The 23,009-nt window shown below is 38.4% G+C and overlaps 3 protein-coding genes across 21 annotated transcripts; 1 reads left to right on the top strand and 2 right to left on the bottom strand.

Moving 5' to 3' along the window:
* Positions 1–325: 325 nt before the first annotated feature.
* On the bottom strand, positions 326–6,443 carry LOC137723064 (TATA box-binding protein associated factor RNA polymerase I subunit C). 6 transcript variants are annotated; one of them, XM_088692239.1, is made up of 4 exons: positions 6,120–6,442; positions 5,113–5,215; positions 4,351–4,503; positions 326–3,162 (listed from the first exon to the last, which is right to left on the bottom strand). In XM_088692239.1, exon 4 carries the CDS (start codon positions 3,105–3,107, stop codon positions 342–344), a length of 2,766 nt encoding a protein of 921 aa, XP_088548365.1. In that variant the 5' UTR covers positions 3,108–3,162; positions 4,351–4,503; positions 5,113–5,215; positions 6,120–6,442; the 3' UTR covers positions 326–341. The 6 variants fall into 6 exon arrangements, with proteins under 6 accessions (XP_088548365.1, XP_088548366.1, XP_088548367.1 ...); XM_088692240.1 differs by lacking the exon at positions 6,120–6,442 and adding an exon at positions 3,945–4,040 and having other exon boundaries at positions 5,113–6,098; XM_088692241.1 differs by lacking the exon at positions 6,120–6,442 and adding an exon at positions 3,956–4,040 and having other exon boundaries at positions 5,113–6,098.
* A 1,647-nt stretch (positions 6,444–8,090) lies between these two features.
* On the bottom strand, positions 8,091–9,164 carry LOC137723206 (voltage-gated hydrogen channel-like protein). The gene has a single exon (XM_068462377.2). The coding sequence runs from the start codon at positions 9,154–9,156 to the stop codon at positions 8,398–8,400; it is 759 nt and encodes a 252-aa protein (XP_068318478.2). The 5' UTR covers positions 9,157–9,164; the 3' UTR covers positions 8,091–8,397.
* A 6,295-nt stretch (positions 9,165–15,459) lies between these two features.
* LOC137723424 (uncharacterized) lies at positions 15,460–22,659 on the top strand. 14 transcript variants are annotated; one of them, XM_088692232.1, is made up of 10 exons: positions 15,641–15,876; positions 16,419–18,201; positions 18,804–18,956; positions 19,210–19,292; positions 19,521–19,642; positions 19,749–19,887; positions 19,971–20,023; positions 20,109–20,307; positions 20,923–21,046; positions 22,464–22,659. In XM_088692232.1, the coding sequence occupies exons 4-9, from the start codon at positions 19,232–19,234 to the stop codon at positions 21,036–21,038; spliced, it is 690 nt and encodes a 229-aa protein (XP_088548358.1). In that variant the 5' UTR covers positions 15,641–15,876; positions 16,419–18,201; positions 18,804–18,956; positions 19,210–19,231; the 3' UTR covers positions 21,039–21,046; positions 22,464–22,659. The 14 variants fall into 14 exon arrangements, with proteins under 14 accessions (XP_088548354.1, XP_088548360.1, XP_088548362.1 ...); XM_088692226.1 differs by having other exon boundaries at positions 19,971–20,032; XM_088692231.1 differs by lacking the exon at positions 22,464–22,659 and adding an exon at positions 22,001–22,324.
* The last annotated feature ends 350 nt before the right edge of the window (positions 22,660–23,009 follow it).

The following is a 23,009-nucleotide window of genomic DNA, read 5'->3' as shown; positions in this document are numbered from 1 at the left end:
CTGTCGTTGCCATGGATGCACATGTGTGAAATCTTGCGTTTGCTTGAAACAACCGTTTTTTTTGCAGCAATTCGAAAGCATGACGGTTTGCTCACTTTCAACAAAACTTATGAGAAATAAAAGATAAGAATTGCATCTTTCTTTTCCTCTTAAACCTGCTTCCACTTCTCAATTCATCTTGTACAAGTGAAATTTTACTCGTATCGATAACATCCACCTGCGTTCTTCCACTCATCGTTACTCCAAAACTAAAGCCAACAAGAACAAGTCGACAACGGAGGTTTAAAGAAATGGAAAGAAAAAAATTGCAGGAACACGAAAAAAATTCAGAGAGTAATGTATTAGCTATTTGATTCAATATGGGAGCGGAATTCTTTGTACAAGTCAAAACTGTTTTGCCATTCTACAAATTGTTTCTTCAATACATTATATGCACTCAATTCCTTCTGCTTAAACGTCATGTCAGATGCATCAAACTTCAACTCTACTGGACAAAGATCATCAAACAGTTCCAGTCCGACGTTATCCTCACTACCGTTGGGAGCAGGATTCTTCTCAGACACTTTAGAAATTACGGTGTCAAATCTGTCATCCTTAAAGACAGATTTGTCCCGTATATGGTCCATTGGAGATCCTGTACCTGCAACTGGCTGGTATGAAAAGAAAGGTTTCGGTTGTTGAGTGCATCTCCATGTCTCCTCTCCATCATTAGCTAGGGATGCCGCTTGTTCATCAACAATCTCAAGGTCCGGTTTAGAAACAGTCATTTCGCTGGCGACCTGCATGATCTCATTACAGCTGCGACTAATTTCTGCCTCTACTGAAAATTTACCTGACTGTTCATCTTGCGAATTCAGACACCCATTGCGAAGTTCGTGAAGTGTAAGCAATATAGGAAGAGGAAGAACTGGACCGACAAGGGCATCACCGGGTTTCACTTTCTGTGACCACTTACTGCTGCGGCATGAAGGCTTCCTTAAAATAAAAGGAGGCAACTGGGATTGGTCCGGTACGGCAGAGAATTCCAAAGCCGACCTCTTTTCGTCCACAAGCACTTCAAGGATTTCAGGGTAGTTAGAAAAGGCCAGTTGCAGAAGTTCCATTGGTAATTCTGACCACAATCTCTTCAAAACTACTTCATGTATGCTTGTTGGCAAGCTGATGTCATTTAAAACACTTGTGACCGCAGGAGATGATCTAAACTGACCAAAACCACAAGCCCGTAACTTTTTACATAAAAGCTCATGGTATTCTGGGCTAAAAAGTTCCGTCCCTTGAACAATCTTAGAGGGAACTTTCATTTTTGTATCTAAGACTTCATCAAGCTTATCATTTAGATAAGCACAGAGGTAGTCCAGTTTAAGGTAATTAAATCTCCTAGGGAATTTGTACTCCTCATCAGCTAGGGAATCCAGAAAATAATCCTTAAAATGCAGCAATTCCCTATGCGATTCTTCTACCTTTTTTACAGGATCCCACGATGCACAGTATCTCTGTAATTCTAGCTTCCCCGAGGACATAAGCCTGATCAATGTAAAACCACCGAATTCATCTGGCTCAGAAAGCAGAGAAGACAATTCTTTGTTTACAATGCCAAAACCCAAAACTATTTCTTTCTTCTGTTGCAAATCAACCCATTCAGGAAGAGCGTCTTTTACAAACTCTTCTCTTAATATACAGTTTCCACAATGGCACTCGTGGCCCGGCAGTAAAACATCTGAAGGTAGCTCCCATGCATAAAATGACTTCCGAAGTTCTGCTACTTTGGAAGCAACTGATCCTATTGGAGTTGGGAGGGAAGGGCCATAGCAAAAGGTATTAAACTGACAATTCCAAAATGACCCCATCACAATGCAAAAACCCGAGTCAGAAGCCCACTTATACATGTCCTCCCTCAAGTGTGACCTCAATTCTGACATTCTAAACACATCAAGATAGCTTGGTTTATCAAGGCCATGAGCCCATTGCAACACCGGCATCAATGGTTTGCGCACATCACAAAGAAGTAATAACGTGTCAGAAGCTAAAACAAAGTGAAAATCATCAGAAGCAGTCCTTGAAAGCACAAGGAACTGCTCCTTTTCAACCGGGACATACATATGCAACATCTCAATCTTCATCAGACAAGTCACACTACATTCACAGGACCTCAAATCAACTAAGAAAACTGCATCCGAACGCGCAATGACCAAAACTCTAGGATGCCAACTGAATTCACAACTCAACCACCTATAATTTCTTGAAGTACTCGAAACATCACCATTATCCCATACTACTTTCAATCTGGTCCCTTTAAACTTAAAATTATGGGCTTTCGGACGAGACTCCAAATCAAACAAAAACAAAGCACCATTTTCTAACAAAACCACACTCTCTTCCTGTAAATGTGGACTCCAAGAGGCATGTACAACACAGCAAGTCTTGAAAACCTTACTGCCCAAGTAACTTAAACTAACTTTATTACCCAAATTCGAACTTGTATCTCCAACCTTTACAGTAAACCACTGGACAGAGTGCATAGTAGAAGCCAACAAATACCCAATTACAACAGAAGAATCATTACCTCTTGAACTTGAAAACCCTGGAACCGGGTTCACTGAAATCCTCGAAATCCGGTAATTGGATGGACCCCTCAAACCCAAAACCTCACCGCTTTCATCAGCTTTGACACCAAAGGTCGAATCTTTTAGCACCAACTGCAAGAACCCAACTTGGTCAGAGTTCTGGCCAGTGGGGAAGAAAACAACAATGGTGTTAATCTGCGGGCACTGGAGGAGCTCAAGGCGGTTGTGGAGGAGGGAAGAGACGACGTCGTGTTTGTGGTTGTGGGGGCCCAATAGAGAGGCGATGGAATGGGAGGTGGAGGGAAGAGGAGCGGAGTCTGGGGAGGAGGTGAGGAGGAAACGGGGGAGAGAGAGGTGGGGTGGAGGAGGGAGATGGGGGAGGAAGCAGGAGGAAGAGAAGAGGATGGCGGCGGAGTTGGGTTTAGGGTTGAAGATGAGGGGACCGAGGATGGGTTTAAGTGAAGGGTTTGAGAGGAGGAGAGGAGGCTTGAAGACTGATGAGATTGGGAAGAGAGATTTCCATTCCTCTGGGATTATGTTCATGTCCACCGTTGATTGATTGATGGATCGATCGTTTCAAAAGTCCCTCCAAACGCTTCTGCAAAATTGGAGAATTTTTTAGGGTTTTAAATTCGTAGTTTACAGCAACTATAAATCATTTCCAAAAAAGCAGACAAAGTTTGGATAATAGCACATAATAATGAATTGATATCAAAAGCTACCAACAGCTTAACTGCATTCACAAACACATATATCGCTATACACATAATACATATTTTACTTCTGGAAATCCCAAAAAACCACAAATCAATACATTCATCTAAATAATTCAAAAATTAACAAAACAGCTAAACCAACATAGTAAAATAAGTCTTTAAGTTACATTAACATTCTATTTACTTTACATCAAGAGCATATGTGCAATCCAAAGGGGAGATTTCTATGTTAAAGTTATATACATTTCCAAAAGTTTCCCACATTGATTAGCGTTCAGTTTGCAACTGCATTTTACTAACTCTACGTTTAAGAGTTATATGTACAACCAAAAAAAGCAGAAATCAACGACTAATAAAACTAATACACATTCCTAATTTTCTAGGAAGATAACATCATGACAGAATATTCTAAAACAATATGAGAGCATTAACATGCAAAAACATTCTAGGAAAGAATAGCAACACAAATAGTCTTCACAGAACATTGCAAATACAGATAATGTTCACAGAAGACTGCAAATTAACATGTTCCATCTAAAAAGGATCACCATAGTCTTCTTCCTGCCATTATGTTCACTTAGTCATACCATGTACTAAAGTACAGACACGACCAATCGCATAAGATATGACTTGAAAATGTAATAATATTCAGATGAAAAGCAACCAGGTTCCGACCACAGCGATATGCCAAAGAAAATATCATTCAAGACCACAGCATACGGCCCATCTCGTCGTTCCAAAATTTGTGAAAAAAAATCAACTGCAATCCAAATGCAAATGCCAAAATTATCAAATAGTGTTTTAAAAGATTATAAATTTTTTTAACTTAATCAATTAGTTTAGTTTCAATGAACTCCTCAACATTTTGGAAAGGCAAGAACTTTGCCCAGAGAGCCAATATCTGTCTACAAAAACTCTACCTCAAGTGGGCAAACTCCCAAAATAATATGAAAATAACGCAAACCCATAAACCCTTCCAAACCCTAGCAATCGATATAATTTTGAAACCAAGAAAAATTGGGGGATAATCAAATTTACTTGAGGAGATAAACAGGGCAATTTTCGCTTACCTTCAGTCAGGAGGAACTTGTAAAACGTGGTAGTGGATGAAGTTGTGGCGGCAGCTGTTTGGGTTTTGGATGAGCAGACAGCAGTCTGGGTTCTGGGTCTAGAACGATGTGGAAGAATATGGTGGTGAAGGAAGAGGTGCGTGTCGATTCAAACTGGAGCAAGACGGAAGAAGGAAACAGTGCTGAGGAATGAAGCTGCAAGTTTCTGTATACTCTACTTTTTTTTCTCTCTATCAAATCAGCAATAGTGAAGAGGGGACTAGCACCCTATACATATTTGTAAACACCTATTTGTCGATTTTTCTTCCAAACTTATAAGGTCGAATGATTTTTCAGTGTTTTTGGCTCCGGAACACTAGGTGAAAGGGCTGGTTCGGTATGGGATACCGAACCGAAACCCTTGTCCCAATTCCTAAACCGAAGTTTTCGGGAATTCCAATTTCAAGACCGATCCCAAACCAAATTTTCGGGAATCCCAAAATAGTTTTGGGCTTTTGGACTTTTGGGCTATTGGACTAAAACTTGACATATTAGGCTAAAATTTAACCTTCTGTATTAATCGATTAATTAACTCCGGCACATCAATGCCGTCTCCACATTGTTAGATTTGCTTTATTATTATTATCTCTATATAATTCTTTCAAGATAAGGCTGACTGGATGTGACTGTGATGCATGCCCAAACAAATTTCAAATACGTGAGATGCCTCCCCATTACCACAGGAGACAGAAAAAAAAAAAATTCTGAATAACTTGTTATTACCTGTGATTTATTCACAAGGTCCTCTTCTTTCCTGTAAAAGGAGGCAGCTTATGGCTTCTCAGTTATGATAGCAATCCACTGGTAAAATTCATGGCAGAATTCCCTAAATCATCACAGAAAGGTGCACCTTAGTAATTTTACATATGACTCATTTGACTACTTTTGGCATACTCAAAGCAAACAAAGTAATAGAAGACTTGGCCGTAGTCACAGTTAGCTACAACAATATGCTTCCCCCTATACACCCAAGTTCGAATCCCCCTCCCCATAGTCTATATTAGATTAGAAAATCGATCGAATACAAATAAAAAAAACAAAGTAATAATTCATGTTCTTTTCCTAAACCATACCTGCTACTATTTGATAAAGAGAATGATCTAGTAGTTTTGTGCACAATCTATTTAGCAAAATGTGCTTGGTGTGCTAGACACAATGTCTCCAACTCTTGTAGAAAAATTAAAGGGGTTCCTCATGTTTCTATTAGAATCAGGCACGCTACGTTAGGGGTACATAGAAAACACTCCTGATTTTAGTTCATTTAAATGACATTAATATTTGTAGTTTTATAGACTTTCAAATGAACGACAAAATGACTGCAATAGGATAAATAGTTCTCAAAATAGCTGCTGGAAATGAAATGAAAGAACAGAGACCAATATATTGGTGTTGTTTCCATATTCATATCGACTTTCTTTCCTGTTTCTTATATTTGAGAACAAACCAACTTGTAACTTCCACCCCATTTCCTCTTTATAATTCAGCTGCCAATAGGAATCAAATTACCAAGATTGATAATTATAGTGTAAAAGGACTCATCCTTCTGATCTATACAAATCAAATGAAAATCACAATCCGCAAAAAGTTCTAAACGTTGGTGAGAAGAACATGTTTAGAGGGTAGAAACGCTAAAATTTCTAATACTATCGTTCAGCCATTACATATCTTCTACCTCCATATCAGTTCCAAGTGCTAAATTTCACAAACCCTAAATTAATTCCAAAATTTACCTGGAATCTAGATGAAGAAGTCGAGAGAGATCAGAGAGGTGAGCGGCGCCGGTGGCCGTGGCTCTGCCTCTGTGCCATGAAGGAAGGCTCCTCCACAGTGAGGAGGGTCCGAGGGATGAGAAGTCGAGAGAGAGAGAGAGAGAGAGAGAGATCAAAGAGGTGAGTCACTTGTGTGATGTGGGTGTGACCGGATTCTGAGGTGAGGTCGAGTCGAGAGACGGAGAGAGAGAGCAACTGAGCTGAGTTCTCTGAGGGTTTGAACTTTGATTTGTATTCATCGGTTGAAATTAAATCTCAACTAAATCGGACGGCTATTACAATTTTAAATATATATTTAAAATTAAATAATATATATAATTTTTTCGGCTCCGTTCGGCATTACCGAACGAATGAAAGTGTAAGACCAATTCTCATACCGAAAATTTCAGGATCAGTTCGGAATTGGGTATTGAAATTTTTGAGATTTTTAGTTCAGAATCGGGATTTTTTCGGTTTGGTTTGGAATTTTCGGTAATTTTTTCCACCCCACATCACATCCTTGAAAGACACTTGAAAAAATAAATTCCTCCAATCATATACTGACATATATATGGGATATTCAGCCCTGTATTCCAGACATAGTAAAAAGTCTCCCGTTAACATTACCAATTTCTTCCTAAACTTTAATTTTAGTCCATTACCTCCAATTTCTCACTACGGTTAGATTTTCTAATTTCCTATCTAACAATTCGTCCATCTTGATCACGTGATGTCCACTTGAGAAATTTATAAGGACATAAACGTTATTTAAAATGCAGATTGACTTTTATCTCAGTCTCCTCTTACTCAATACTCTATCTATTAAAATATTGAACAACAAAAACATGGTTTATGGTTAAATAGTGGTCATTTTGGTATTTTCGTTATAGCATCATATTCGTCCATTTTTTTTGTTACTTCAAAATATCTTAATAATTTTGAATATGTTTAATTTTTGCAATAATGATCTAAAAATAATAAAATAAATTATACACAACTTTGAATCATTTAAAAAAAAAAAAAAAAAAGGAATGAGCCTTACTTGGTGACCCTTAGATATCTTATTCGATGGATTCTTGACCAGATGAGGATTGATACCATACATGTCGCATTGTCGTTGTTCATGCGATCTAGCGAAATCCCCCTAAGTGGAATAAAAAACGAGAAAGGTTTGACCCTTTAAGATGAAAGAGGAGTTCCTCCTCAAAGATACTTTGCGAATGATTTATGAAATTTTGCGTTAATAATTAGAACCGTTTATAATATAAATCAATATATAAAGATCATCTTTGTAAAAAGTCAATAAAAATAAGAGATCTAACAAAATAGATAGATAGTTGGTAGTAACCCCTTGTCTCGCCTTTATAGACTCTCCTTCTCGTTTGCTTACCTAGCTCTTGTCTAAGCGACTCTTCCTCTTTCTAGGTTTTTACATGGATGAGATCGATCACATCTGATCAACGAGAAATTCTGACACCAATAATTTACACGTGAGTATTTTTTATCGAATTTGTTCATATGTTTTCATATAGTTTGATGACTAAACGATCGCGTATTTGTATAGAAGATCTTTATAGAGTGATTAATAAGAGGAGAGTTTTGATCATGAGCACGAAATCACGTCTGAGTAACTCCTCATTAATCTTAAAGGGCCAAGTTAACTCCATTACTACTGTAAATTAACAATTTCTTTTATGCCAAATTTCATCCATTTATCGTAAGTAAAGTTCTAAAAGACATTAGGTGTTAGTCGGGCGGTGAGCTAAGGTTTAGAGCCTACATAGCTCGGCTGGGACCTAGGCGGACTAGGCGAATTTAAATAAATTTATTATATATTGTATAAATAAGTGCGTATTTATACTTAAAAGACAAATAATTGTATACTTAAGTTGCAAAATAAAATAACATATAGATTATAAAGTATTAAAACATATTGAAAACATGAGAAACAAATATATAATGAGTGTTCATCTAAGTATTCAACAAGTCTCTTACATTTTATTGAAAAAATAGAATGCAAAATAAAAGTTATTGATTTTCTATTTAAGTGAGAGTTATGACCTAGCGGGTGTCTAGGCCAGTTTAGGCAGGCTAGACAGACACCTAAGCGAGTCTAGGCGATCTTTTTTAATTTTCAAACGCCTAAGAACTAATCGTGACCGTGATCAACCACCTAACGCCTAAGTGGGGCTTAGGCGACGCTTGCCGGTAATTTTGACAACAGTGATTATAGGGTGAAGAACTGTTCCAAGAAGCATGACTATTGACTAGTACAATATTGCTCTAATTCTTCCTGGAGCTTCTGGATAATCATGTCCTTCTCAGCAATGATCTCAGCAAGTCTCCTATTCTCCTCCCTCAGCACCTCAAACTGACACACCACACTAGCAATCTGTGCTTCAATGGCCTCATCACTCAACTCAAAAGCACTCTCAACCACCCTAACAACACGCCACAAACTGGCCACAACAAGCAGCCCGCCACCTTTTCTCTCAAAAAACGCTTCTAAAAACAAAGCACCCATCAAAACAACCCCGTCGACCATGTACCCCGGACGCCTGAAAAACGTGGACATACCGAGCGCAACGGCCTGAGCCACCGTCTTCGCCGAAAGCAGGGCGAGAATAGCAATCCCCACCCAATGGTACCAGATTTCTTGTGTCCTAATGCTCTTGTTTGGTGGTGCTGTGTTGCACTTGGTAAATAAAGATGAGGAGAGTTCGAGGATGGTGAGGATGAGATCAGTAATCAGCAACGAAATGCAAATAGTATGAACAGGTTTGGACTCGAGGAAATTTGCCAAGTGAGTCCTCCATGGTGCTCTATTAACATTAAGGTCTTGAAACTGTGTGGAGTTGTTGCAGAGAAACTTCTGCCATTGTTGCCTTCTGTGCCAGCTCCTTGTGAGATGTTGGATTAAGGATTCAATGGATTCAATGGAGAATGATGAGGTGGTGGTTGTGAGAGGGCCAGGTGGTTGTTGTTGAATCTGAGATGATGAGGGCCCTTTGTTTTTCATTTTTTTGGTTGATTGGAATTCTTTTAAGTTTGTATTTGGTTGATTACGATGATATTTATGAAGGATAAGTTTTATGTTTGGTCCTTGTAGTTTGATTTCTTGTTCACTTGAGGCCCCGCCATTTCAACGTTAGCGATTCTAGTCATCTAGTTTTGTTTGGTTTGGTTTGACGTACTACGGGCCTATTTGCTTTCTTCTTGGTGAACTTGGGGTTCGGATGACTTCTCCTATTTTACTGCATTATGATAATTTGAGTGCCACTTACCTTGCAACTAATCCAATTCATCATGCTCGCATGCGTCATATCCATCTTGATTATCACTTTGTACGTGAAAAAGTTGCTATTGGTAGTCATTGTGTTTGTTATATTCCATCAGCTGATCAACGGGCCAATCTTCTCACTAAAGCTCTTCATTAGCCTCGTCATGGTCTACTTTGTTTCAAACTTGTCTCATTCGGCTCGTCCAGTTTGCAAGGGAGTTAGACTAGTATTAATTGCTCCGAAACCTCTCCGTGATTGTAGCATGTAATATAGGAATGTAGTTTCTAATTGTAATAGGGTAAAATTCCTACCTCATTAGAGATTAATACAACCCTATATGCTTTGTAATAATTTTCACACGTCAATATAGTGAGTCATAATTCTACATAAAACCAAGGACTTGAATGCTTACTAAAAAAATTACATGGCTAAAATTGCCAAAATAAAATGTTCAGGTCTAAAATGATGAAAAGGTCAAAACTAGAAAGGTGACAAATGTGATTTGCTAAGAAGAGACATCCATACTTGAAGTGTAAGCTTTATATGCTTTGCGGTCACGTTGAATGCCATACCGCAGTTGTACTTGTATTGCATGCGACACCAGGAGTTTGGAGAATGCGTCAAGCATCGTGCACCGATCAAGCTTGAGCCTTTTTCAGTTTTTGTTTTTGTTTTCTTCAATTTTAATACCAAGTAGAAAAAAAATAAGATAAGGGAAGGGGAAATGAAAGAAACAAATTGATGATAAAAGCAAATTCATCGAAGAAAGTTGAGGGTTCTATTTACAGAACTCTAAAATCAATTGGCAATATGAGAAGTAACTTAATAAATTCAACAACTTACAAGTATGTGTAAGGTCTCTTATGCTCAATAACTTATAAGCATACGTAAGATCTCATCTTTTGTCAGTTCTCAACAACCATATTATTTCGGTATGAAGGAGAGATTTTCTCTTAAGACTAATTTATCATTTTAGTGATGTCGTTTGAAAATTAATAATTGCTAGTTGTTACTTGCTTAAAACGTGAATTATTCGTCCAATAGTAGCTTGTCACGTGATAAATTGGTGACAAAAGAGTATCCCCGTTAAATAGGAGAATTGATCAAATATAGCAAAAAAATAGCCCTTAATTCAAAAATGTTAATTTTTTTTAAACTTTCAAATATATCCAAAATCTCACTTAAATAAATACAAATACCCTCAATTTACATAAATAACAAGTTGTTGACTAAAAGACTTCTTGTGCTATGTATAATCAAGTGTTGAACTCACTAATATTTTTCTCCTTTTCTTTTTCGAAGAAGGATTTTCTCAAATTTATTTTTTAATAAATAACCAAAGAAACCTTTCTTGCATGGTTCCCACAAAATATTAGAATGGTTACATACTTTATTCATATAGCAGAAAGTGAACTACTGGAGTAAAGAAATAAAAGTAAATTTAACTTTAGTTGTCTTCAATTTAAAGGATTGTAAGTACAAACAAAATAAACAATAAAATGATCAAAAGAAAATATTTACTCACCACACCCTAAATTTAAAAAGAGTTTTATAAAGTAGGATGAAGTGGAACAAGATTTTCAACAACGGCCATTCGAACCATGTTGATGCACGAAATCGGGTTGATCTTGGACCAACCTAAATCCAACCATAAATCATAGCCACACAAGAACACAATGATATATCATGGTTCACCCCAAGTTGGGGCTACGTCCACATTGATGTAGATTCAATTTCACCATGTAAACTAAGAGTTACATTGTACATAGAGGTTTGTTGCTGGAGAGGTTAGGGTTTGCCATCCTTCTAAAGTGAAGGTGAGAGGTTCCTTTTATAGAACTAGGGTTTCCCTCCCCTCTTACATACTACATGGGCGTAATAGGAAGGGCCAAATATTAAGTCCCAATCTATGGTACAAAAAAATCAAATTTTGAACACTTCCGAGTTAAATTTTTCTTATCCACGTGATGAGATCCTCTTTTCATTTTGCGCCTACCATATCTTCTTCATGTAACTGGTGGAAGGACAATTCTTTCCTGCACATCATCAGTTACTGTCCAATCGATCTGATCACCAACTAGCCAATAGCTTTTTTTTTTTTTTTTTTTTGGTCAAAGTGCAACTTTTATTACAAACCAAAACTAAACAAACATACAACAAAAGACCCAAAACAAACACATGGAAAAGCAAAAAGTGGGCCAAGACAAAACACAATACAACAGGACCAACCAACTGTTGCAGCCCAAACACACAAACAACTTTACAGACGCTAGAAGCATCCACGGCAACCGTCGCCACTGCATCAACCTCAATCCGTCTAATATCTCATCCCCTACCGATTATCTCCTCTTCAGATACAACATCCTACCCCGATCTGCTCCACGAGCACAGCCACAACGAATGGATAGCCAGCAACAACACAAAGGAAGCCAGCTATCGGGATGAAGTCCGTGGAAACCTACGAACAACACTACCGAAAAAGATAGATAAGCCGGAGAAAGTGGTGGTGTTGGAAACACCTGAGCCGATGAAAACGCCGAAGCTTGACACACGATTTCCACAATATTCATGACTGAAAACCAGAATAAAGAATAACATAGAAGAGGGACACCAACTGGGCAAGAGGGATAGACTAAATCAGGGTTGAAAGCAGGGGAAGAGAGCAGTAGAAACAAAAAACAGAGAAGAGAAATATGACCAAAAGTTTGTAGTATAATAATGAGAACACATAGGATAACGTGAAATTTGTCAATATCTACATCATGTAGGGATGGCAATTTAACTCGTCAAATCTGATCCCTACAAGTAACCGATCCGAATGGTTCGGTTTTGGGCATAAAATTTCGGGTATTTTAAGGTTATGGGAAACCGTTGGGTAAATTTTTCGGTTTCGGTTTCGATTTCGGGCTTGGTTATGGTTATTGGGGTATCCGCCCCAAACCCATTCTCGAAACTGAACCATTTCATCTATGAATAAAAAAATATAAATATTTATTATATGAAAATGGGTTGTTATTAATCATGCATTATTAAATATGAAATTAATTATTTACTTTTATATCATTAATAATAGGAATTATATGCTTATAATTTTCAAGAGTGTAAATGTTTTCTTAGTAATATAAATTTTTAATCTTACTTATTAGATGACACACCCCGACCGAGATCGGAGCGTGCTGGCCGTCACACGAAGGTGACGTAGCCATGTGCACGTGCGGAAGCTAATAAAGTAGCAATATAAAAGTTCGAATAAATAAAAACTAGCATACAAGTACTAAAATAAGTGCTAGTGAGTGAGATACAATTTCAGAGCAGGTCTATAGCAGCCCAAACGAAAACGACAACAGTAGTACGCCCAAAGGCGACCCTACAATGGGGAGTGTCTGTCAGAAACGCCGGAAAGCCCTCAGGGGGAAACCACCGCAACGGCTAAGCAACTAGAACCTGGAGGGGTGCAAAACAAAAGTGTGAGTGGGCAAAAACAAAGCTTTCGAAAACCATTTATAAAATCCTTTCTAACCCCTCGCCGTAAAACCTGTATACTTCCCAGAAAATAAACATATATACGTATGTATAAATATGCCAAACATGCTCAAGGGTATGCCAATCATGCTCAAGATATGCCATGCCAAAGCCTCATAATGAATGTAAGTGCCCAGGTATAAATCATATCAACATCATAACATCTGGCAGCCGGAGTCACCTAACGTGACCTGTACGGCTGCATCTAGAGCTCAAATCTCAACTCAATAACTGAACCTGCCCACGAGTCAGAACCACTCAAGGTGGTCTGTACGACAGGCCTGGGTGTAACATATATATACGCTCTAGTGCTATGATCACGTGAAGGCTGTGCGAATAATCGCGGGTCACCTACGAGTCGGAACCATCTAATGTGGTCTGTACGACAGGCCTATGCACCTAACTTGGATCCAAACTGAGCGTGTGGTGCGGGAGGTGAACATCACGTGAAGGACTGTGCCCTACTCTGGGCGAGAGCACTAACACCGGGGGTGCAGGTTATGAGCTCTCTAATCATCTCAAACCACTACTGAAATGTAAACATGCATACTTCTTACCTGGTACTTACCTGTGCGTCCACGGCACCCAATACGCATATATGAATGTATGCCACTACTAATGCATGTGATGATGCATAAACGATAATAATAAAGTGCATGGCATAACATACATAACCCTTATTAAACAATTTCTGGGAATATAAATGTATATAGGTATATACGGAAAACAAAAGCCCACTCACTGGTAAGTGGAAGGGTCGTAGCCCCCCTGCCTCGAGTGCAAACGCTCGTCCTCGGGGTACGTGTCACCTAAATGCGAAACAACTATAAAAACGTTAACTTTAAAGCACATAATCAATTTCTCGTAATAACTTCTCATACATTGCTCAAAATGGACAAATGAATATACCAACGTGATCTACACAACCTCAGGATCACACCCATATTTTTAAAATAATTTTCCTCCGCCGCATGCGCCCCCACGCGCAGGCCAAGGCACGGACCTACGCGCCCCCCACGCGCGGCCACGTGCCATGCACACTGACGGTGTCAACTGACGCCGTCAGGAATATTCCGTTAAACTAACGGAATATTCCGTTAAACCTAACTGACGCCGTCACTGCCGTTAGGAATATTCCGTTAAACTTAACAGAATATTCTCCTTTCTTCTCCGATCTACCCTCGCCGGACTCCGGCCACCGGAAAACTGGGAAAGTTTAAAACTCACTATTCTCCGTCGTTTTTCATCCATTTTTCACGTACTTTATACCAAAATGAAGCCCTAAACCTCAACTACCACGTTGGACTAGTTTTAGAGCCTAAAAACAACGGAATCAAACTTTCTAAAAATAAGAAAATCCGGCCAAACTTACAGTTCGTGATTTCGACGTCCAAACCCGTCCAACGATGCACTCCCAAGCTCCTTGGGACCTCACCAACACATCTACAAGCTTCAAATGTCCAAAAACTAAGTAAATTAATGTTGCATGAACAGTACTCAAATCGGAGTTTAAGAAATCGACGTGAAAACGTCGATGTTCTTACCTGAAAAGGGTATCACTAGACTCCTCACAGCCTCACAAACTCGATGGTGTCCTTGGTTCCCTCGATCTGTCCAGGTTTGAGGGGTTGTGTGAGTGTCCGTACGTTTTTTTTTTTGAAGAAGAAGAATAGAGGACTCGGGGGGAGAGGGAGAGAGAGAGAGAATGACAGAGGGTGAGGGAGAGTGAGACAGTGTGGGTGTGTGGCCCAACACATGTCCACACCACACAAAACATCCAATAAACGTACACGAAACGAACTAGGGGCAGAGTTGTAATTTCACACGTACTTTTCCGATAATTCCGGGACGGGATGTCACATTAGATGCATTGTATCAATTGTATTAATAGTAGCAATTTATTTAATATCCTTTTTTTTAATATTCTTCATTTAGTTAATAATATAAATAAATATATAAATATCATAAAGGGAAAACCATTCCCCGATCTAAAATCAGTCACCCGACAGGTTCGGTTATGAGGAAAATCCGTTCGAGGATTCTACAGGTTTGAGTTTGGAGAAAATAAACGAGTTCAAGTATGGGAATGGCACATCCGAACCTAATCCGCCTTGTTACTATCCCTACCTACATGCAACACAAGCATGTGAGCAAGGTAGTTGGTCAAGATCAAATTGCCTGCATGTATAAGTACAACTCTTTTCCTCTAAATTCACAACTCCAACATGAGATACATCATGTAAATAAAATGAGTAAACTGTGACGGACAATACCTACATAATCACATGCATATACATACATATTGCTCAAACAAAAGAATAACTGAACAACAAAAAGAAATCTGCATAGAAACTATAAAAGCAATTTGCACATAAATGATCTGTATATTAATATAATGATCAACAATAATTCTTGTTAAAATGATATGCTGATTGAGATTAAAAAAAAAAACAGACAAGTGAGATAAAAGATGAGATGTAGGACTTTTATTCTTCTTCTAATAGGGTTTTGATTTTGCTGTCAGGTTCTCTAATTGTTCACCTAATAGGATTTTGGTATTTTAGTTTATTTGATTATTAAACTTAATGGTATTGTAATTATTTAAGTTAGATTTTGAATATATTTAAAATTTTCGATAAAAGCTGATATTTTGGAAAATTGAGCACTAGTTTTTATCTATATTTGATAAAGAGTTTTAACGAAATTGTTTCCTCCTGGTCCTCCCGACTCCTCTCATTTCACAGTTCACTCAGACCTCTCTCCTCCTAAATCTCTCCTCCTAACTCTCTCCGATCGTCCTAGCTCCATACATCGCTACCCTCCGTCCGCTGCCATCATCATCAGGCTTCGATCTTCTTTTCCTGACTCACTCTCTGGAAATCAGTTTCTCTCCCTCCGACGAACAACGAAGTCGAACAACTCGTGTACCCAGCAAGGTAAATATTTTCTTCTGCTTCCTTAGATTTGTAGATGCTATTCTGGGTTCTCAAAGTGAGCAAGACCCCAATTGAAAATTCATGTGGGTTCTGTGACTGTGTGCTTTTCCCAGTCTGCGTTTTGACCCCAATTGAAAATTCATGCTAAAATTCGTTTTTTCTTGTCCATTTTTGTATGATTGTTAGGTTGATATGGAGGGTTTTGGGATTTTTGGTTGATTGTTTGAGATATTGGAGTTTTGGGGATTTTTTGGTGTTGATCAGGGGTAGGGGTTTTTGATTGTTGATCAGGGATTGTAAGTTTCGGGGTTTGGGAATTGTTTTTGGTGTTGTTATCGTAGAAAGTGGGCTTGCAGGTAAAATGTTAAGGTTTATGTCCTAAGAGCTCTCTCTCTCTCTCTCTCTCTCTCTCTCTTTCTCTCTCTCTCTCTCTCTCTCTCTCTGTGCCGGGGCTGTGTGTCGATTTCAGAGTTGTTCTTACATTTTTTCCCTTCCCCTCTCTTTTCTGTCCGTTTTTGTAGTTGATCTTTTCCCTCTCTCAGGTCATTCGACGGAGGTGGCTTTTTTGTTGTGTGTTTCTTCATTCGTGCACTGTGCGCAAATCGGCTTCAAAGGGCAGTCATGTTTCTTCTTTATTGTCATGTGGTTTTACAATGTGGTATACCTTTTTTATTTAACTATGTTCAATTGGGTGGTGCCTTATTCTTGCCGCTCTGTAAGTGAAGGAGAATGTTTTGCAGAGCTGCAATGAGTCACGAACTTTTTAGGCTGTTTGGTTGGTAAAGATAGCATAGTATGCGAGAAAAAAAACTGGGAAATATAGTAGTAAGTGGACATGAAAAAGATCATGATTAATGAGACTAAACCATTAAAACAGAGCATGATTAAAGAGGCCATGATTTATTAATGGAACCATGACATTACAAGTTAACTTTATGTTTTTGGATGTACATATTGTTTATCTTTTGTTTTGAATCAATGTCTCAAAAAGTACCAGGATTTGGTCATGATAGTTCCCTTCTTGTAGTTTTTCTTTTACAATATGTTCATAAATTAATCTTCTTGTAGTCCCACACACATGAAGAATTCTGATAAGAGGGATAGAAAACACAAACCTTGGAAATGGTTAGTGCCGGGCTCCATTGCTCTTTGAGAATATCAAGACATATGCTTCCGTTGCTATTAATGTTTGGGTGAAAGACCTTGGTCCTAAATGCAACCTGAAATGTAACTTGAGTTAGAATCCAAATTCTAGACTACCAAGAGATGTACTCAATTAACGATGAAACAATAACAAGATGAGAAAAGCATTAGAATTTGGATGTCTTGGATTTTCGGATATTTTGTATGTTGATTTGATTTTTAGATGTTGGAAGATGTAATATTATTATTTTGGATGTATTGTTAATCTATGAACTTGGATGTTGGACTTTGTATTTAGATTGGATGTGAATCTGTGCAGTTTGCAATCTGTGCAGTTTTGTGCAGATTGCAATCTGTGCAATCTGTGCAGTTTTCTGTGCAGTTTTGTGCAGATTGCAATCTGTGCAGTTTGCAATCTATGCAGTTTTGTGCAGATTGCAATCTGTGCAGTTTTTGTGCAGATTGCAATCTGCAATCTGTACAAATTTTTTTTTTTTTTTTTCAAACAACCAAAAAAAAAAGGACCCGTGGACCCGGCTCGAACCGGCCCGCTTCAACCGGGCCGGGTAATGTCCGGTTCTTATATTAGAAAATGTAATCCCCGGCCCGGCCCGTCTCGTTCTCTTTGAACCTAGGTCTGGTCCGGTCCCTTCAAAATTGGGCCCGGCCCGGCCCGTGCCCAGCCCTAGTGCCTGATTCTAATAGAAACATGAGGAACCCCTTTAATTTTTCTACAAGAGTTGGAGACATTGTGTCTAGCACACCAAGCACATTTTGCTAAATAGATTGTGCACAAAACTACTAGATCATTCTCTTTATCAAATAGTAGCAGGTATGGTTTAGGAAAAGAACATGAATTATTACTTTGTTTTTTTTATTTGTATTCGATCGATTTTCTAATCTAATATAGACTATGGGGAGGGGGATTCGAACTTGGGTGTATAGGGGGAAGCATATTGTTGTAGCTAACTGTGACTACGGCCAAGTCTTCTATTACTTTGTTTGCTTTGAGTATGCCAAAAGTAGTCAAATGAGTCATATGTAAAATTACTAAGGTGCACCTTTCTGTGATGATTTAGGGAATTCTGCCATGGATTTTACCAGTGGATTGCTATCATAACTGAGAAGCCATAAGCTGCCTCCTTTTACAGGAAAGAAGAGGACCTTGTGAATAAATCACAGGTAATAACAAGTTATTCAGATTTTTTTTTTTTTCTGTCTCCTGTGGTAATGGGGAGGCATCTCACGTATTTGAAATTTGTTTGGGCATGCATCACAGTCACATCCAGTCAGCCTTATCTTGAAAGAATTATATAGAGATAATAATAATAAAGCAAATCTAACAATGTGGAGACGGCATTGATGTGCCGGAGTTAATTAATCGATTAATACAGAGGGTTAAATTTTAGCCCAATATGTCAAGTTTTAGTCCAATAGCCCAAAAGCCCAAAACTATTTTGGGATTCCCGAAAATTTGGTTTGGGATCGGTCTTGAAATTGGGATTCCCGAAAACTTCGGTTTAGGAATTGGGACAAGGGTTTCGATTCAGTATCCCATACCGAACCAGCCCTTTCACCTAGTGTTCCGGAGCCAAAAACACTGAAAAATCATTCGACCTTATAAGTTTGGAAGAAAAATCGACAAATAGGTGTTTACAAATATGTATAGGGTGCTAGTCCCCCTCTTCACTATTGCTGATTTGATAGAGAGAAAAAAAAGTAGAGTATACAGAAACTTGCGGCTTCATTCCTCAGCACTGTTTCCTTCTTCCGTCTTGCTCCAGTTTGAATCGACACGGACCTCTTCCTTCACCACCATATTCTTCCACATCGTTCTAGACCCAGAACCCAGACTGCTGTCTGCTCATCCAAAACCCAAACAGCTGCCGCCACAACTTCATCCACCACCACGTTTTACAAGTTCCTCCTGACTGAAGGTAAGCGAAAATTGCCCTGTTTATCTCCTCAAGTAAATTTGATTATCCCCCAATTTTTCTTGGTTTCAAATTTATATCGATTGCTAGGGTTTTGGAAGGGTTTATGGGTTTGGGTTATTTTCATATTATTTTGGGAGTTTGCCCACTTGAGGTAGAGTTTTTGTAGACAGGTATTTGTTTTTGCGTCGCAGTTTTCTGGACTATTGATGGATTTTTTTTCCTTGTTTTCTTTATTTTATGTTCTTCTGGTTAGATATTAAAGTTAAAGGCGCAAAATGTTCGGTATTTCGTACGGAGAGTTCTTCCTCTTGATCGGTGCCACAGCTGCTCTAGTCGGTACACACAGAAACTCTCTCTCTCTCTCTCGCTCTATATATATATATATCTTATGTGTATAGCTACAGCATTATTCTCAAAATTGGTTCAGAATTCTTTTACTTTTCTTTGGTAAGGTCAAAGCTTTTCTGGGTTATCTGAGATTTTGGTGTTTTATCTAAGATTGCTAATTTTACTGGAAACAGAAACTGAAAAATTGATCTGGGTTTGATGTGTAATGGGTTGTAGGACCAAAGGATTTGCCTAGAATTGCCAGAGCAGCAGGGAGGTTAGCGGGTCGGTCCATTGGGTATGTTCAGTTAGCTCGAGGCCAATTCGATAATGTTATGCAGCAGTCTCAAGCTCGCCAGGTACTTGATTGATAACTATGCATTGTGCACAATACCGTAATGATAACTTCAATGTTCTTGAACCAAAGGCCGTTGTGTTAATTTATGTCCCTTGCTTGACCTTTAGGTTCATAAAGAGCTTCAAGATGCATTGGCTCAGCTAGAGTCGATTCGTTATGAAGTCCGAAGCATATCACTTATGAACCCCGGTCCTATGACTCGAAAGCTGATTGATAATATTCAAGACCCGGCTCCTTTGAGTAGTGGTAGTATTCTTAGCAGCCATACATTATTTCCAAGTAGTGTTATGCTTCTCTCATGATTACAAGTGTATATGTCAACTTGTTAGGAACCAACATTTCACTTGAGAAGCCCAAGGAGGAGCGGAAGTCAATAAATAGTGTAATGAAGGTTTCAATAATACGATTTCTTTTTATAAATGGTGTACTTCGCATCGCCTTGAATTCCTTGTACCTGTCTTTGACAGGATAGTACTTTGAGAACCTCCGACGCACCTAATTTTCATAGTCAAGCAACTGCGTATGCAAAATTGGCTGAATCTGATGCTGTGAAGGCTGGCACTTTAAAAAGCGGTGCAGTGAAAGATGACCTTTATGATGAGAGTGGTCTTTTCATTGTTCTCCCAATTTCAGCTGAAAGCACTGGGATGCTACCAAATCGCAAGGGTAATAGTCATCTTGATTATAAAACTTAGTTTTGTTATCATTTATTTTATCCCCCGGGAACAACTTATCCTTAAATTTTCTTTTGTAGATCACTTACTTTTCTGTATTTCCCAAATTATCTTGAGTTATAGAGGTCAGGAATTTCTGTGCTGCACATATTATGGTTTCATATCAATGGTTGTGTTTAGTAACCATTTTTTATCTATACCCTTGTATGGTTTTTCGACAAAGGTGTTGCTCTTACTTTTAGTCTAGTTGTGCATGATTCCCCATATGAAATTGATTCGCTATTGTTGGTGGTTCTTTCGGGGTTGTTGAGTTTCCCACTTGCTGGGCTTGGGCTTAAATACGCGTCACAGGAATACTCTTCAAATATTTCCTGATTGCTGAGTAATACTCTTAAATACACATCATAGGAATACAATTCTTGATTGCTTAGTGTGTAAAATCTTGCACATTAAACTATTTCCACAAACCTTTATTCTGACACACACACATATACTATTGTTATTTCATAACTTAACATACCTAAGAGTTTCCTGAGAATTTGTAAACAGTTTTCCTTTTCATCTCAGATATGTATATCCGAATAATAACCAGTGGTTGTGATGACAGAGAATGTTAAAGGATCGGACCTTGTGTTGGAAGCGGTAGTTGAAGCAGAGGTAGCACGTAATGCCAAAGATTTCTTTTCACAACCTGAAAATCAAATACAGGGAACTGAAAAGTGACTGAAAAGGTGAGGACCTTCTTCTTTAAAAAAAAAATCATCACTTTGTTTGTGTTTGGCATTGTTGGCACAGAACCGAGCACAATGGCGTTCTACGATTCACACAACCGACCCTACTTAGTGGGAAAAGGCTTTGTTGTTGTTGTTGGCATCGTTGGTCTTAAACAACAAACTTTACTTCTTGTTGCAGCGTCATTAGGAACAACTAAAATTGTCATGTAATAGAGGAATTTTGTTCCCATTTAAATTGGTTGGTTTATTAGTATGTGGGAATGTTTAGGGTGTAGGGGATAAGGGCAGGGGTATATCAGATGCGAGTCAACTTGTTTTTGGCTGTGCATATTAAACACATTAGTTGCTCGTCGCAATTTTCAGTTTGCGTTTCCACATGTTTGCAGTACAGAATATGTTTTATGTTTACATGAAACTTTTTTAGCTAGGTTTCCTCGAACAAGCAGCTAGTGAAACATTTTAAAAAGGAAGTATCAGCTGGATGCAGAACTGCATACCCTTTACCCTCTAGGGGGAAGTTTTAAAAGTTCAGCAGGTGTTCAATAAAAATAAAAATCTTGCTTGATATGTTATTTGTACGTGTTTGGGGATGTGTACGTTAGTAATATGTATGTAGTCGTATGTGCTCATCACTTTACCGAAATGGAAATTAAGAATCACCCAATAGAGACCTTGCTCAATTTCAAGTGGATGAATTATGCCAAAAACTTCCGGCCGGCCAACATGTCTATTTCCCATTCTCCGTCCCACCCATGCACGAAATTCTAAAACTTGAAAACTTGCCGGAGCAGTTTGGATTTCTATGGATTAGCAGGTGGGAAAATAGCCATGTCAGTCAACTTGAAGTTTTTGATGTAATTCTTACACTTACGGGGCTATGAAAATTGTCTTTCTATATCTGTGCAAATCTTTTGTACTAACAATTGCTGAGAACATCTCAAAATTGGAAAGGAAAAGGGAGCGCAGCGCATTTAGACGAAGCAAAAATTATGAAGACGGGTTCATAGCGATTGTTTGAAGTGGGTTTTGAAACCTGAAACGAAGAAGGATTGTTTGAAGTTGTAGCTTGGTCTACGGTGACTCAAGTTTGTGAAATGAATTAAGTAGACACGAATAAGTTACAGACAACGAGATTGTCAAAAATTATAGGGAGTTTAACAAAACATTTCCGGTACTGTTCATTTTTAACGAAAAATCACATTTATACCTTTCCCTAATACTATTCACTATACCTTTAAAAAGGGATTTTCATTAAAAGGGAAGGTTTTTTGGACTTTTCGTTAGTTTTTCTAAAATTCTATTGTGCTCCGTGGTATCAAATCCCCGATGATTTGTACAACACGGTCTTTTGTGTTATTCACGTCAATCAAAACCTTACGTCTGTGTTGGTTTTTTTTTTTTTTTTTTTTCCCAGATAATCTAAACGTATGATGAAGAGATTGACAAGGCTAATGACAAATATATTACAAGTAGGCATCTAAAGCCATACCTCTAGCCCAGAGGTTTTTCAATGTATTGGGAACACGGTTTGGTAGACTAAGTGTAATTTTACATTTGGCTGAAAACTTGGAAGTAAATAAAATTCAACTAATTATATTATGATACTGGTATACCGGGTTGTGTTCCCTATACTAATATTTTCTCCTTCTAGCCAACTCATTGAACATTTGAGGAGTTGACGATGCAAAGGGCCACAGAGGAACCCCCTCATTCCCCTGGAAGATAATCGAATAGACAGATTAAACTAAAAATATACTATTTTAAATAACCCCAGATAACTCTATCATGAGGACTTGACGTCATCCTCACCCCTTTCCGGCTTATCATTGGCAGTCCGCTCATGATTCCAAACTCAAAGGTGTTAACTAAACACGAGGATTGCGTTCGTTGCGGGACTTAACCGATGTCGCTAACATGCATGATGGCAAATATTGCCTGCAATAATTAAACCACAATTTGT

The sequence above is a fragment of the Pyrus communis genome, chromosome 4, assembly GCF_041283825.1.
Source record: "Pyrus communis isolate YQ-2024b chromosome 4, ASM4128382v1, whole genome shotgun sequence".
NCBI lineage: Eukaryota > Viridiplantae > Streptophyta > Magnoliopsida > Rosales > Rosaceae > Pyrus > Pyrus communis.
This window is presented reverse-complemented; position numbering and strand designations above follow the sequence as displayed.